General features: G+C 40.4%; 1 protein-coding gene across 2 annotated transcripts in view; it reads right to left on the bottom strand.

Moving 5' to 3' along the window:
* Window positions 1-17547, bottom strand: part of LOC105484560 (DExH-box helicase 9) — a 48954-nt gene extending 31407 nt beyond the window's left edge. Inside the window, exons 1-6 of one of the 2 annotated variants that reach the window (XM_011746300.3) lie at window positions 17411-17547; window positions 14153-14285; window positions 13453-13593; window positions 4042-4153; window positions 2462-2574; window positions 1711-1859 (exon numbers count right to left, since the gene is read on the bottom strand). In XM_011746300.3, coding sequence (XP_011744602.1) covers window positions 1711-1859; window positions 2462-2574; window positions 4042-4153; window positions 13453-13593; window positions 14153-14263 — 626 coding nt within the window. In that variant the 5' untranslated portion in view covers window positions 14264-14285; window positions 17411-17547. Of the gene's footprint in view, window positions 1-172; window positions 309-1710; window positions 1860-2461; window positions 2575-4041; window positions 4154-13452; window positions 13594-14152; window positions 14286-17410 lie in introns of those variants that run through there. The other variant, XM_071076692.1, reaches the window with a different exon arrangement.
* Window positions 17548-17823: the final 276 nt, after the last annotated feature.

Here is a 17823-nt window from a genome sequence, read left to right as displayed (position 1 = left end):
ATGAATTTAGGTTTTAGTAAGGGAAAAACTGCCCTTTGAAAACTATGCATTCTGGTCCCTTCACTGCTCAGATACATTCTAACCTAGACTTGGTGGTGTGAATAAAAGGCTGGGTGAGGCTTAAGAAAAAAATAAATGTTAAGACTCCTTCCTATACCTCGTGTGAACTGACCTTCAGGCACAGCGGCTTCAGGGGTCAAAGGCCACTGGCTTTCAGGGGAACAACATCCACCCTTTCATTAATGACATCGATGCCAGTATGTTTCTCAGCCAGGCTTAAAGTCAGCACTCAATCTCATTCTCCTCCACCTAGGGGGAACAGCGACACCAGAAATCAGTTTACAATAGTTTCCCATGTGATTGCTTAGTTCAGCCTAAGCAGCAGCACATGTGTGTATGAACACAGACCTCTGGTGTTGCTGTCTGTTATGCCTTTAAATAAAAGGACATACAAAGAGCAATGCTGTCCTGGCTCCCCCAATTTCTGTGCCTCCCACATTGTCTTTTCCTGAATTCGTCACTGCTTTGTATCAGAAATCTATGGTAAGATACTGATAACAAAAAATGTCTGCAACGATGAGCTTCAGGCACACTTAGGTATCTTATTGTTCTTAAAGTCACCAAGTGCTACCAAGCCCAATCCGTTCAGAAAGACAAAATATGAAAGAAAACAAATCATCAACAAATGTATCACTCCTTTGCAACCTGAGGGTTTTAAAAGGCTGACACCAGAAATATTTGAGAATTCAGGATTGAACAAAACAGTGGGAGGAAGGGGGAACCATGCTCTAAATATCATTTTGATCAGTGACAAAATTTTGTATTAATAATAATTATTTCAGGGTCGCTAGATGCATCCAAGGGAGAACACTTTGATTTTTGATAAAAATATTTTTTAATATATTTGGATAATTTATTTCATAAGTATGGACAGCAAACTGAATCATTCAAAAAGGTTTCCATTACAACCTCCCCTCCCTTCTAATAAAAATACATCGCTCCCCAGAAAAGTCTAATCCATATGAGCCTTCCTGGGAGTAATAATTACTACACCCTGGAATGCTCTCAGGAAGAACAGCAAGCAGGCTGAGAAACATACTGTTAAAACGACCTCCCTTTATATTCAGTTTTATACATTTAACAGTATAAAAGTATACCCCACATACAAAGACCAAGGCTGTTCCTTTTCGACCTTACTTAGATAAGCCCTTAAATTTCAAAAGGACTCCTAAGAAAGCTGGCAGTTTTCAAGGCTTAAGTGAAATGTGGATGTAGATGCAATACGATGTACTTCTGGGACTCAAAACTTAAGTATCTAACCTGACCCATTAAAGAAATTGTAACGGCCTCTAACAATACCAAGGTGAAAAAAATCACCACCTTTGGCTGGTTTTTAAATCAACTAGGGACAAACTAGCACTTGTGGTTATGACTTTTGCCTCTCAGATTCAAATGAGCATCTCAAATGTCTAGCATGACAAAAAGCAGATTTACGCTGAACTTCTAACACAGCTAAAATTCACACTCGTGAAAACCATGGAAACTGCACAATACATATCAGTAATTATTCTTGGGCAAATCAACGTATCTTTTAATAACTCACTTCTAATCCACACAATTAACCAATGTACAAAAATAGATTATATTCAACAGTGAATATCCAAAACCACCTTAACTTACTACAGAAGGAAAAGAACGAAACAAGCAAACCTGTTGTGATCAGGACCCACTTGGGTGTACTTATATTCTCCTTGGATCTTTTCTTTCTGAAAATACTGGTTTAGACGAGCTTTAGCATTTTCCAAGGTCCAGTTTCCATGAAGCCCAGCATTTAAATCCACTTCTTCTGATTCTAGAGTCTGCAGAATCAATGATAAATTTGGCTGCATTAAGTTTAGTTATACACACTTAAGACCCAGAAATTTTTAATACCGTCTTTGTACTATCCTTTATAATGCAAAAGCTGTTTTGATAGTTTATAATCCTAGTCAAAAACTGAACCAGAATTAGTTTCTACTGCATCTAAAGGCCCTATTATATAAACAAGCTATTGGTTAATACATTGCGTTTAAATTCTTCCTAAAAAAAAAAAATGACAACTTCTTTGTGCTTGTTTGAACACTCTGAATACATTTAGTGGAAAAATTAGCTATACTATTAAAGACATTTTTTACTCTAAGTGCTCATAAAATAAGGTCCCCTGACATAATTACATTTCCTATAAAGTTGAAGAGGAAACCTTTTTATTATTGCCAAGAAAAAATACTTTTTCCTCCATAGGCAATGTGAATAACAAGAGTAAATGGGTAGTTTAGCTTTATGATGACTTGTCCTAATAAGTAGTCTCGAATAACCTCTTAAAAAATGCACCCAATTACTAACTTGTTAATATCCTAAGCCTTGCTGTTAACTAAGTCCCAAATCACATTCTCAGAGATGTAACCTAGGGTGCTGGCCTTACCGCTTGCACTTCTTGTTCTTCCTTTCTTGAGTAGTAATCCTTCAAGTTGGCTCCTCGGTCCCATGTGGGCCCAGGAACACCATAGCCAGAGGCCCCTACCTCAGAATTATTTTCTGTTAAAAGAAAAAAAATTGTTCTCTTAATGAGTCATAACTGTAGAAAAATCCTAAATACATTAACTAATTATCCTAATTTATGGCTGGGCATGGTGGCTCACATCTGTAATCCCAGTACTTCTGGAGGCTGAGGAGAGTGGATCACTTGTGGTCAGGAGTTTGAGACCAGCCTGGCCAAAATAGTGAAACCTCGTCTCTACTAAAAACACAAAAATTAGCCGGGCATGGTGGCATGTGGCTGTAATCACAGCTACTAGAGAGGCTGAGGTGAGAGAATCACTTGAACAGGGAGGCAGAGGTTGCAGTGAGCCAAGACTGCACCACTGCACTCCGTTCTGGGTGACAGAGCGACACTCTGCCTCAAAAAAAAAAAAAAAGATTATCCTAATTTATATTTTGACCCTCCATGTTTAGAAATTCATGGTTTCAATTTGGAAAGGAGCCTGAAATGTCCATGGCTTACTTGAAAAGTGTTACATCAATCCCTGAAGTACACGTTCCGACTACAAATTCTGAGGCTAACATGCAGGGGGAAGCTATCCTAGTAGTGAATGACAGAAGTGGTTGTAACAGGAAATGGCTAATTTAGCATATATTATCAATATAGCTTTGTTTTAAACTTGTTACATATGTAACAACAGATTGAACGATAAAACCATTTCTTTGATAAATGTGACTCTGAAAAGATAGCTACCTGCTAGGACTAGTGACGGAAATAAGGTAACTATTGATGAAAACGCCAAATAAGTAAAAACAGCAGCTAGCACTATTAACTCTAAGTTTATTACATGCATTTAAAAAAGTTTATCCCTCAAAGCAATCATATGAAGCAAATACTACTGTTATTTAATAAATAACAGATATGAGACTTAAGCAATCTGACCAAAATCCTAGTTAATCTACCATATGGTAGACATCCCAATACAAGCTGTGACTATACACTTTACACTTAAGTCCTCACTTAACATCATTGCTTGATTCTTGGAAACGAAGACTTTAAACAATGTTGTAAGAGAATAACATTGAAGGAAACAAAGTTATTCTAGGACCTGCTGTAAGTCATTCCGCAGTTTCCAAGAACCTACTGAGGATTTACTGCATATAGAATTCGGCAATGGCCAGGATCCACAGGGTAAACAAGTCAACAATATATTTAGTAAGAATAAGGAACAAGAAAAGGCAATTCCTAAGATTCTTTCACCAAATATTCTAGCCTATGCAAAATCTATTTACTCAGAGAAAAATTTAGTAAAAGTTAATGACAGCAAACAACTATGCTGTACCACACGTTCTAAGAAAAAAATAAATGATCTGGTAGTATGTGCAAATTTATGAAGGCCTTGGGTTGTCTCTTAACATCAAGAGTTTACTGCAGTTCTTTCTACCCAAAATGAGAAACAGAGATGGTGATCAAGATTGTATGTATCTTATTCTCCATCATGTGCACGCATTCAAGTCCCTTACCTGCTTTGAGAGCCAGATGAGGAGGAAGAGGTCCTCCCATGGTTGCTGGTAAATCTCCTTCAGCATTTGCTGTAGTGTCAGGAGTATCAGTAAGTGGGGGAGGAGATGCTACCTGCAAGAGAAAAAGTCAAGGCAGTTGTCAGTGCTTTCGTCTTCACAGACACTAGTAAATTCTTTTAATATTTAAGAGACCCATGTGTCACACCTCCTTTCTTTGTAATATTACCATCTTTGTTTAGAGGTTAAGTCTGTGGAGCAGTGCATCTCAAACTGTCTGCAATGAAGAACTGGCTGAATGTTTCCCCTAATCCACTGGGAACAACCTGTCACAATACTGTATTTCTAAATGTCTACTTATTTCTGTACTTACCTCCTCACAAACTGTAACATTTCGAGTAACACTGCTCTGGGGCCCATTTTTAGTGCAGTGTTTACTACTGATTTTAGATAATACCCTTTAAAGCAGTCAAGAAAGTATTTTTCTACTCCATTTCTTAAGTATTTTATTGGTCATTAGTGTTTAATTTTATCAAATGCCTTTTCCAAAGCCTTTATTAAAATGATCACTGAGTAGATATTTTTCTTATAAACTCATTAATATGCTGTATTAGGAAAGTTTAATTACAGGGTTTTGTCTCAGATGTGCTGTTACATAAAATGTATTAGTTTTCTAAACTAAGGAAAATCCTGAATTCTCAAACCCATCTAACCACATGGGTTCTAGGATAAAGAACTGAGATCTATGTAACCTTTTCCTTAACTAGATGGGATGGACTATTTCTGTTTGCAAAGAACATTTAAAAATTTTACTTATTTTTACTTTGTAATTCAGCAATTTCTGATTTTATCGCTATTAATTTCTTCCTGTTTTATTCTGAGATGAAAGCTTACTAATTCATTCAAAAGGCTGTTTTTTGTGCAATAGTGTAACCAATGTTCTTTTGAATAAATGACTGTTCCTCTTATTCCAGAGTTTTGACAGACACTGTTATCTAAATAGTCTATGATCATAATTTAAAATTTTCACTTAGATCTAAATTCAAATTTCCAATTGTCTATTAGAGTTTTTGGGCCGCTTTGTTACTTTTTCACATTACCACTTTGCTTCTGCCAATATGTATATCAGCATTTCTAAAGCTAGGTGTTATTAGTACATTGTGAATTTTTTTCTTTTCTGCTTTCCTCTAGAGAGCTTATACCTTGAAGGATAACCTCCAAGGTTGGGGTTATGGAGACAAAGTAGAACCTACTCAAGGGTCAGCCCTAATAACCAAGGCCCAGAAAAATTCAGTGGGCAGTACTGGCACCAAAATGCTAACTTGTCCTCCTCTACCACCTTGCCACTCCAGGGCCTCAAATTCCTCTCTATCCCACTCTCTATCTACACCAACCTAAAAGAAAATTCCTAACCTATGAGAATTGAGGTGTTTGAGTGATGCAACTTCTATTTTCCAGTGATGGGGAGGATTTCCTAACATTTCAAAATAAATTAAAACAGGTGAGGTATAAAGAGTATTCAAAGTGTCACAGTACATAATCTTGGCTCTGCCTTAGAGTCAGCAATATGAGAAAATACTTTAGGTTATAAAAATAGCATACACAACATATATTTATCACATTAAAATATACATTTAAATATCTAAACAAAAATACACAGATTTTAGCAACATTGGCAGTGCTATAGTCCATTTATTTCTTTTTCTATTCTCATAATCTGTTCCCATTTAAAAACTTTTTTTTTTTTTTTTGAGACAGGGTCTTATACCATCACCCAGACTGCAGTGCAGTGGTGCAATGACAGATCACTGCAGCCCCAACCTGCTGGGCTCAAGTGATCCTCCCACCTCAGCCTCTGGAGTAGATGGGACTACAGGCAGCCACCACCATTCCCAGCTAATATTTCTATTTTATTTTTGTAGAGATGGGGTCTAGGTTGCTGAGGTTACACTTGAACTCTTGGACTCAAGTGATTCTTCTGCCTCTATCTCCCGGTGTTGGTATTACAGGTGTGAGCCGCCACGCCATTTTTCTTTTTTTGAGACAGGGTCTGGCTCTGTCACCGAAGCTGGATGATTTAGCCTAGGTAAGAGTCAAGTCCTGATATGTTCATTACAAAAGGACACAAGTATCTGACAGAATACCCAAGCTTGTAGTAGTATTATGTATGAATACTTAAGGATATGGTTCCACATTCTACCAAGAGGAAGATTAAAAAAAAATAAGGCGCAGTCAGAGACAGAAAGATAATTAGAGAATCCAGTGCCACAGATAACAGAAAAATGTGTTGGGTTGGAGGATGTGATCAATAAAGCTGAACGATGATTAAATAAAAAAAGGGGGGGTATGTGCGTATATTTTACATTGAAAAAAATTTTTTGATATGGCAAAAAACACAAGTAAAGTTATAATGGGCAAACTGAGAAAAAATATTTGTGACACATCGCAGATAAGGAGTTAATATTGCTAATATATAAACAAACGCAGAGGAAAAGACCAAGAATCCAATGAAAAAAAGGGGAGATACACGTACAGGCAGTACACAGAAATATGTATGTAAATGATCCTTAAAGGTCAAAAATATGTTTGACTTCACTCATAATTTTAAAAAGCAAATTAAAAGTATAAGTTATCTAAAACTAGTGATGAGATTACAGACCAAGGTTTCTCAACATTAGCACCACTGACATTTCAACCAGATAATTTGTTGCAGAAAGTTGTTCTGAATACCAGCGTTTTTAACTCCTTGGCTTCTACCCACTAGACGCCATCAGCACACCTCCTTCAAATTCAAACATCTCCAGACATTACCAAATCTCCCATGAGGGGTAAAGTTTATAAAACAATCAGAAAAATCTCAACATTAATTGGATATCTGATTATATTAAGACACTATTCTTAAATTTTTCTTTTAGGTTTGATTATAACACATTTTTTTACAAAAGGATTATTTTAATTAAAAACATATTAACAGATGAATAAGATGTCAGGATGCTCCAAAATAATCTAAGAAAGGGGAGCAGTTAGAAATGAATAAAATTGAAAGTGCTGCAGCCAGATGATTGAAACACGGGGTTTCAATATTCTACAACTGTCCACAGCAAAAAATTTTTAAAATATCCTCTACACGCTCACTTTTGGCAAATGCAATGTATTGCATGAAAGGGCAAGTTTCAGATGAAATAAGTGATATGAAAAAGGATTTGCCTAGAATGAGGAGGTAAGATGAAGATGGTAGCTGGTAACAGCTTGGTTACATATCCCTGCCCAAATCTCTCGTCCAATTTTAATCCTCAATGTTGGAGGTACGGCCTGAAGAGTAGTAACTGGATCACGAGGTGGTTTTCTCACGCATGGTTTAGTGCCACTATCCTTGGTACTGCTATCCTAGCAACATCGAGTGCGTTCTCTTGACATCTGGTCATCTAAAAGTGTGTGGCATCTTCCCCTTTACTTTCTCTTGCTCCTGGACATCCCTGCTTCCCCCCTTCACCTTCTGCCATCATTCTAAGTTTCCTGAGGTGTCTTCAGAATCCAAGCAGACTCCAGTACCATGCCTCCTGCAAAGCCTGCAGAATTGTGAGCCAATTAAATCGCTGCTCTTTATAAAGTATGCAGTCTCAGGTGTTTCTTTATAGCAATGCAAGAATGGACTACGGGGTTAAAAGTAGAAATGGGTTGTTATAATTTCTTCCCCCAAATTCATCCATTCATTTATTGAGCCAACCAAAAAACATTCAAGGGTTTGCTATAGACCAGGAACCATTCTAAATGTTGGGGACAGAGCAACGAACAAAAACAAAAAAAAAACCTGCCCTCATGAACTTATTCTCATACAATCAAACAAAAATAAATTACGTTGGAACAAGGTTTCTCATCTTGGTGACATTTTAGGCTGGTTAATTCTTTGTTCTAGGAGGCTGTCAAGTGCACTGTTGCTTATTAGCAGCATCTCTGGCCTTTGCCTTCTAGATGTCAGCGGCCCCCTCCAGTTACAACAACAAAAATACCTCCAAACATTGCCAAACGTTCCTTGGGGGGACAAAAATGTCTTCAGTTGAGAAACACTGAGTTAAAAAAGTAAGTGTTATGGAGAAAAATGAAGCACTGAAGGAGTTTAGGAAGTAATCTGAGGATGACAGTGAATTTATAATATAAAATAGGACAGCTGGGGAAGAGTACTTCAGGTAGAAGAAACAGGTATAAAAGTTTTGAGGCAGAAAGATGAGGGCATATTTGAAGACCTATTAAGAAGCACAGTGTAACTGGAACAGAGGAAGTAAGGAAGAAAAGTAGGAAATCCACGGAGCATTTAATAGAAAACATCTGAGCCATGTTAAAACACTAATAAAAAAATGACATATGAGATTACTTCTGGTTGAGGCCAAATAAGTTCCTGTAAGACTGACCCTCCTGCAAATAACATAAACTTTAGGGGGAAAAAATACAAACACACATACAACACACCAGAACTATGTGCAGGCAATAAAAAAATAACCAAAAAATAGTAGGTAGATTCTTGAGGGAAGTTAAAATGGGGAAGCACGGAGTATCAAAGGTCTACTTCCAGCTTATTTGTAGCTTTTAGCCTGAGGGAAGCCATCCCAGGCAGCTAAAACTCCAATGAAACCATCTTTTTGGCCTGAAGAATCAGAATTAAGAGTTCAGGAAAAGCAAAGCTGCTAGAAAGTGAGGGAATGCTGGAAAGGAAACAGCCAGAGAGGAGGAGCCCCAAATTCTGTATGTGAAATCTCTGGCTAGCCCTTGAAAACCACACATGTACAGGGCAGATTCCAAAGGAGACCTGAAAGACTCTTCCATGGCTGTCCTATTTAAATAATCAGAAAACTGAGATGAGATTTGAGTTAACACCCAAAAGACAGCACTTGTAGTTTGAGTTCGATCAAATTAAATGCCTGATTAAGAAGAAAACACAACCACCACATCAATGCTCTCTGGAGGAGTATAACACTATTCAGAGTCTCCACAGCATAATATTCCAATGCCCAGGATACAGTCCAAAATTATTTGATACACAAAAAGGAAATGTGATCCAACCTCAAGAAAATATACCTATCAATAGAATCTAACCCTGAGATGACTTAGATGTTAATAGTAGTAGGCAAGGATTTTAAGGCAGCTATTAGAATTAAGCTTCATGACATAAAAGAAATCCATATTTATATTACAAACATACACTTATAATGAATGAAAAAATAAGCCACCAGAGAAATAAAACATATAAAAAAAGAACAAGCTGGAGATTTTTAAAAGTGAAAATGGTAGTGTCTGAAATACATTGGATGGGCTTAGCAAAATGGAAGGGACAGAAAAAAAACAATCACAGAATCTGAAGATAATCAATAAAAATTATTCAATTTGAAGAAGAGTGGAAAAAATGATACGAAAGAAAAAAGAAAGAGAGCCTCAGGGAGCTGTGGGGGATATCAAAAGTCTTAAATATAAACCCCAAAAGGAAAGAAGAAAAAATAAAACAAAAAATATCTTAAATAATAGCCAAGTCTCTCAAATTTGGTGGAATACATATATCTATGGATTCAAGAATCTCAACAAACCTTGAACAAGTTAAGCGCGCACATACAAAAAAAACTCATGCCCAGTCACAACATAAGTCAAACTACTAAAAACCAAAAATAACAGGAAAAGATACTAAAAACAGAGACCACCACATTACATATAGGAGAGAATGATTCGATTTTAGCTGACTTCTTACAGAAAACAGGAAGTAGACAATGTCATATTATCTTTAAAGCATATCTGGTCTCTGGCCAGGCGCAGTGGCTCACGCCTGTAATCCCAGCATTCTGGGAGGCTGAGGCAGGCAGATAACCTGAGATTGGGAGTTGGAGACCAGCCTGACCAAGACGGAGAAACCCCATCACTATTAAAAATACAAAATTAGCCGGGCATGGTGGCGCATGCCTGTAATCCCAGATACTCCTGCCTGAGGTAGGAGAATTGCTTGAACTCAGAGGCAAAGGTGGCGGTGAGCCAAAATCATGCCATTGCACTCCAGCCTGGGCAGCAAGAGCGAAACTCCATCTCAAAAAAAAAAAAAAAAAAAAAAAAAAAAAAAAAAAAAAAAAAAAGGTATTTGGTCTTCAATCCCCTTTCCCTGGCATAGAACTCCTAAATCCTTATAATCTCCTAAGTGGAGACTTTTTGTATGCTAATGAGTTGACTGCCAGCAGGCAGGCCCTAGGTAGCTTCGGTGTGAGAGATGGTCACTGGAAAGACCAAGAAAAGATTAGAGGGCTAGAACTTTCAGTTCCACCTACCAACCTCTGGTGAGGGGAGAAGGGCTGAAGGTCAAGTCACCACTGGCAAACGATTTAATCAATACTGAATAATGAAGTTTCCATAAAAACCAAAGGACAGGATTTGGAGGGCTTCCAAATAGCAGAATACATGGAGGTTCCTGAAGAATGGTGTTCGAGGCAGGGCATGGGAGCTCCCTGTCACCTCCTCCATATCTTGCCCTATGTATCTCTTCAACTGTATTTTGTAGTATCCTTTATAATAAACTGGTTTATTTATAATTTATAAATGCAGGTTTTCCTGAGTTCTGTAAGCCACACTAGCAAATTAACTGACCCCAAAGAGGCAGTCATGAAAACCATAACTTGAAGCTAGTTAGGCAGAAGTTCTAGAGGCCCAGACTTGCAGGTGGTGTCTGAAGGGACTGGAGTCTTGTGGGACTGAGCCTTCACCCTGTGGGATCTGACGCTATCTCCAGGTAGTGTCAGAGGTGAACTGGAGGATACCCAGCTACTGTCTGCTGCAGAACTGATTGCTGGCTTGGTGTGTGTGGAAAAAGCCTCCCACCCCTGCCCCTCATTTAGTCACAGAAATCTTCTGTGTTGATTATTGGGGTATGAGAGAAGAAGAAAAACTTTTTTTTTTCCACTTACATACTAAAAGGGGGAAAAAGTCTGGCACCCTAGAATTCTATATCCGGTGAAAGTATTCTTAAAGAAGGTAAAATAACAGTATTTTCAGAAAAGAAAATAAAGAGAATTTGTCACCAGCAGATCTACAAGACTATAGAGAAGAGCCTAAAAGATAAAGAATGAATAGAGACTTCAAGGACTTCAAACATGTAAAACTGTTTTCTCAACCAGAAGGCATTTTCAAGATCATCTTGCCCAATCCCTTCATTTTACAGAGAGGCAAACCAATGAAATTAAAGACTGTAAGATATTATAATTATCCAGCAGTTAATCTACCAAAAAGTAAGTCTATCGTTAGGCAAAGGAATGGAAGAAAATAAGATTTCTTTTTCTTTTTTATTTTGAGACGGAGTCTCGCTCTGTCGCCCAGGCTGGAGTGCAGTGGCGCGATCTGGGCTCACTGCAAGCACCGTCTCCCAGGTTCACGCCATTCTCCTGCTTCCGTCTCCCGAGTAGCTGGGACTACAGGTGCCCGCCACCTCGCCCGGCTAGTTTTTTGTATTTTTTTTAGTAGAGACGGGGCTTCACCGTGTTAGCCAGGATGGTCATGATCTCCTGACCTCGTGATCCGCCCTTGGCCTCCCAAAGTGCTGGAATTACAGGCTTGAGCCACCACGCCCGGCCAAGATTTCTTTTATAACAAGTCAGTATACAAAAATTCAGTAACAGGACCCTGTTAAAACTGGCATAGACAGGCCGGGTGTGGTGGCTCACGCCTGTAATCCCAGCACTTTGGGAGGCTGAAGGGGGCAGATTACTTAAGGTCAGGAGTTCAAGACAAGCCTGGCCAGCATGGTGAAAATCTATCTCTACTAAAAATACAAAAATTAGCTGGGCGTAGGAAGGGCGTGGTGGTTCACGCCTATAATCCCAGCACTTTGGGAGGCCAAGGTCAGGAGTTTGAGACCAGCCTGGCCAAAATGGTAAAACCCCGACTCTACTAAAAATATAAAATTAGCTGGGCATGTTGGCAGGTATCTGTTATCCCAGCGACTTGGGAGGCTGAGGCAGGAGAATCGCTTGAACCCGGGAGGCAGAGATTGCAGTGAGCCGAGATTCCACCACTGCACTCCAGCTTAGGGAACAAGAGCAAGACTTTGTCTCAAAAAAAAATAAATAAATAAAATAATAATAATAATAATAATAAGCTGGGTGTGGTGACTCACACCTGTTAATCCCAGCTACTCAGGAGACTGAGGCAGAATAACTGCTTGAACACGGAAGGCGGAGGTTGCGGTGAGCCCAGATTGTGCCACTGCATTCCACCCTAGGTAACAGAGCGAGACTCCATCTTAAAAAAATAAAAGAAAAAGAAATAAAGCTTATTTCTCAAAAACTAGTAAAGCCTAGTGTAGCGGCACATACGCACAGTCCCAGCTACTGGGGTAGAGCTGAGGTGGGAGGATGGCTTGAGGCCAAGAGTTTGACGGAGCCTATGAATAGTCACTGCACTCCAGCCTCAAAAACAAAAAAGGCAGAAAAACAAAACAAAATCCCCAAAAAACAACCTACTAGACAGAGGTATCTCTTGCATACTTACATACTTAAAATAATCATGATATAAAAAACACAAAAATACTCTATTGCATAAAATACTATTTTGTTATATAAGGATATGTCAGCCAGGTGCAGTGGCTCATGCCTGTGATCCCAGCACTTTGGAAGACCAAAGCGGGTGGATGGATCACTGGAGGTCAGGAGTTCAAGACCAGTCTGGCCAACATGGTGAGACCCCATCTCTACTAAAAATACAAAAAATAGGGGGGCACCATGGAGCATGCCTGTAATCCCAGCTACTTGGAGGCTGAGGCAGGAGAGAATCGCTTGAACCCAGAAGGTGGAGGTTGCAGTGAGCCAAGATCACTCCAGCCTGGGCAACAGAGCAAGACTGCCTCAAAAAACAAACAACTTGCCAGAAGTGATGGCATGAACCTGTAGTCCAGCTACTAAGAGGGGTAAGGATGAAGGATTGCTTGAGCCCAAGAATTTGAGGCTGCAGTGAGCTATGGTTGTCACTGCATTCTAGCCTGGGTGACAGAGCAAGGACTCATTGCTTACCTGGGGTGGGGGGTGGAGGGAGTGTCAATGGGAGCAAACACGTCTAAAATATTACTGATTTTTCTATTTAAAGTATTATCACTGGAAATGAATGGAACATAACAGACTCTGAAATTTCTGGTGTATGAATACATGAAACAAATAAAACCATAAGACACAAAGATTAATGGAATTTCTCAAGCCCCTAAGACAGGTACATAATAAGGATGCAATCCACATCTTCAGAAATTTTGTCCAGTCCTGAGAGAAAACAAGATACCAAATTTCGTTAAGAAACACGATATAAACGTAAACAGTGAAAAATTATTATCCTGAGTCTCTTACGCATATTGACTTTGTACAACTTTACAACACGCATCTCAACTGCTTGGTCATAGGTACTTACCCCAAAAGCTGGAACTTCTTCACTCTTTATTTCATTTATTCGAACCAAATAGTTAACAAAGTCTCTGGCAGCATTGCTTTGTGCATCTTTTTTATTGGTGGAATTTCCCATGCCAGTGTAATTATAGCCTTCCACCTGAACCTTAAAAAAAAAGAAACAAAAAACAAAACAGCTAACTTTAGGAAATATACTCTAGAAATACACTGAAAATAATACACCTAAGAGAATTCATGAGCTACTGAAAGAAAAAGCTTGAATTGTGTTGTATAGTGATAACACAAAAACAATGTTAAGAGGTTCAGCTATTTTTTTCTCATATAACAGAAGGTTCACATTACAATCTGATTCTGTAATATGCACGAACAAGCTCTTCAGTTGTATTTAAGCACTTTGATTTGAAGCAATCAAGAATTGCTCTGCTTTCTAAAGGTGCTTGTAAAACTGCCAACAGTTGATCCAACTTTTCCCATCCCGACTACTGGTGCTGAGGAAGATATAGGCTCTAATTAGAATAATTTACCTGTCAGATTGCTTTAAAAGCAATGCTGACTTGAAAATGATTTAGAATAGGAGTCAAGTCACAATAATAAACTGTTGTTTCCTAATGTGCAACACATTAACATCTCCAAACAGAAAACATTCTTTTAACCCCAAAATGAACCTCATAAATCACATAAATGCAAACTGTATTCTTTAGTACCTCACACATGAATTTCTGCCTGTTTTTGTTCCCCACCGCTCTAATTTCATAGGACGGGGTCATCTTCCTTTTGCCACACCAGGCATACAGAAAATTTTTAACGTCACCCATGATTCAAGTGTCTTCTTCAGATCTAAGAAAACAAAAGTCAGTTAAAAACACAATTTATAATAGCAAAAACTGGGAGGAACCAATTATCTGGATCACTGAATCTAGGTTAAACATAGGATATTCTATCATGTTGCTAAGACTTCCCACATATAAATTTTAATGACATAATTGAAACTTTTACATGTTGTAAGAAAAAGGATACAAAACGGTATGATTTGAACTACATGAAAAATACATACACATGAGCAAGACTGGAAAGAAATACCCCCTAAAATGGTTATCTTTGGGGACTAAGAGTGATTTTTATCTTTTGTTACAAAGTATTTTATATAAGGCCCTACATTCTACAACGGGCACCTTATTATTTAACTCAGTTCATCCTCACAACAACGGCACACAGATATGGTGGGTACTATCATTGTCTTTTCAGGAAGCTTCCCTCCTAAACTTCCTTCCTTCCTAAACTAAGACTTAGAAAGTTAAGTAACTTCCAAGTCACCCACAGTGGAGGCCTAAATTCAAATTCAAACAACTATATATTAAGAAACAGCTATCATTTGCATATAAACTCAATGTTTTATTCTCATTCTGATTATGACCATTAGCACACTGTTTCCAAAGTTGTGGTCATGTATTAATAATATAATAAAGTTCAAATACATTAAGCACTCAGTACTGAAGACAGTGACCTATTATTAACTTAAATGTTCTATACCAAATCTCTCCTTTAGGCTTTATTATTTATTAAAATTTGAGGATACTAAAGTTTTCTTGAAATGCAGCAATCAGTCTTGGCACTCCCTCTCTGTCTCAGTCTATAAAATACCAGAAGATATGGAGCCTATCAGTCTAAATGCTGAGTCTAAACTGTAAGGAAGATATCTGAGACCACATTTATAACCAGAGAAAATAAAATGTGCTATGAATTTAGTTTGCTGTGAAACGAATCCTATTACCAGCATTAAACCGTCTGCTTCACGTTTCACGTTTGATGCATTTTGTTAGCACCTACGTCTAATGCATCAAACTGTACCCTGGCATAAATTTGTTACGTTTGAGTGGTCACAGTCTAACTCTGGTCATCCATGTGGCGAAGGGAATGTCCTATTAACAAAAAAGCCGTGGAAAGCTGAAGATGTTTATCTGGAAATTCCACCTCGTGAATAATTAAACAACAAGCCCTCATGGTGAATGAGTAATATGAAGGACTATACTATCAAACTCCTGTCTCTCTAGTCTCATACAACCCCATAATTTTCAATACCAACTACATGCTATCGATGCTCAAATATATATATTGAAGGTTTAGTCTTTTCTCTCTTTTTTTTCTTTTTTTGAGACAGAGTCTCATTCAGTCGCAGACTGTAGCGGCGAGATCTCGGCTCACTGCAACCTCCGCCTCCAGGGTTCAAGCGATTCTCCTGCCTCAGCCTCCCCAGTAGCCGGGACTACAGGCGCCCGCCACCACGACCAGCTAATTTTTTATATTTTTAGTATACACGGGGTTTCACCGTGTTAGCCGGGGTTGTCTGGATCTCCTAACCTCTTGATCCGCCCGCCTCAGCCTCCCAAAGAGCTGGGATTACAGGCGTGAGCCACAGCTCCCGGCCCGTCGTTTCTCTTTAAAGTCCAAAATCAAGTGCATCCAACTGTGGCACTAACTCACCCATCTGCATGCTATCTTGGCATCTCAGTCAAAACAGAATTTTAAATTTCCCCTCAAATCTGTTCCAACACCCTACCCTACATTTCGGTTTCCATAAACGGCACAACATCCACCAAGTTACTCCTGGCACAAGTTGAGAGTCGTCCACTCCCTGAAGATTCTCCATAGTTATCCTTTGTAGAACCCTTACTGTGTGTCAAACAATATCCATAATAGATCATCTAAATGGAACTATTTTACTTAATCCTTAGTAATCTTGTATAGGTAAGACCACTATCCCTTTAGAGAAGGAAACTGAGACAAAGAATATCTTGCCTCAGAAAGACAGAGCTACTAATTAGAAGAACAATAATTCGGGCAGGCGCTGTGGCTCACGCCTGGAATCCTAACACTTTGGGAGGCCAAGGCAGTCGGATCACGAGGTCAAGATACCGAGATCATCCTGGCCAACATGATGAAACCCCGTTTCTACTAAAAATACAAAAATTAGCTGGGCGTGGTGGCGCGCGCCTGTAGTCCCAGCTACTGAGGGAGGCTGAGGCAGGAGAATCACTTGAACCCGGGAGACGGAGGTTGCAGTGGGCCGCGATCGCGCCACTGCACTCCAGCCTGGCGACAGAGAGAGACTCCGTCCAAAAAAAAAAAAAAAAAAAAAAAAATCAAGAATTTCAGAAAACGTAGCCTGACTCCAGCACCACTGCGCATTTCTCCTTCAAAATACGTCCCCTATCCATTCGTTTCTCCCCATCTCTCCTGCCACCACTACTGCACACCCGGCTAAATACTGTCCTATACGGTTTCTGTTTCCATTCTTGCCACCCTAAAACCCATTCTCCTTTGAAGGCCTTCTCGCCACACTCCAGTCACATGGCCTGCTTTCAGCTCCCGCGCAGTCTCTGCCGTTAGGCGCTAACTAATCCCTTCCGCTTCTGCAGGCTCTGCTTTTCCTTCGCGTCGGCCGAGGTGATCAGCTCAAAGCCTCCCTCCTTCGAGACGCCTCACCTCGCTATACTAGCCAAAGGCGCTCTCCCTTTACATTCTTTAATTTCTTTTTGCTCTAGCCACAAGGCCTGCACGACGGCGCCAGTTATTTGTGGCTTGAATGAATGACTGAAAGGCCCTAGGTGAGTGGCGCCCCGGCGGCAACCACCACAGGCGATGCACCCTCTTCCCTCAGCCGCCGCGGTGCTCCGGCGTACGCAGGCCAGAGGAGGAAGCGGGCCTTGGCTGCTAGAGGCAGCAGCGGGAACCGCTGGGCGAAGGGGAGGGGGCCACAGGCGGCCTGGGCAGCGCAAGCGCACCTCGGCGAGGCGCGCACGCAACCCGCAATCCGGGGACCCGCGGGCGGCTCGTCCCTTCCCCCACCCCCAGCCGCCGCCGCCGCCCGCGCTTCGCAACAAAGCCGGCTGCGGAGCCACGGTCCACGCAGCCCGCCCGCGACCCCGCCGCCCCGCATGATGGTCGCAACGTCTCTCCCTTACCAGCCTTCGCTTCCTGGTGCCCAGCTCTTAGGACCGTGTGTGACTCTGGCCTTCCACGGAGACAACAGAGAAACGCACTGCAACTCGCATGGAGGAATCGGCGAAATGGCTCCGACCGCGGCGCGAGGGGGCGGGACTAGCGAGCGTACGCATGCGCAGAACGCGCGCCGGGGGCGGGGGATGGTGAGGGCGCGCCAATAGAGGGGGCGGGGCTCAGCCACCTCGCGGCGCGGAAGGGTTTCGTTGCTAGGGAGATGCGCTGCGCCAGGCAGGCAGCGGGCCAGGCCTGCTACTCTGGATAATCCGCTACCCGCGATAATCCGCTACCCGCTTTTGCGCATGTTAGGGATTTGACGACCTGTAGCATTCTGATGCAGCAAAATGTTTCGTAGGGTCTGTCATAGGGATGTCTG

The sequence above is a fragment of the Macaca nemestrina genome, chromosome 1 (assembly GCF_043159975.1).
Source record: "Macaca nemestrina isolate mMacNem1 chromosome 1, mMacNem.hap1, whole genome shotgun sequence".
Classification (NCBI taxonomy): Eukaryota; Metazoa; Chordata; class Mammalia; order Primates; family Cercopithecidae; genus Macaca; species Macaca nemestrina.
This window is presented reverse-complemented; position numbering and strand designations above follow the sequence as displayed.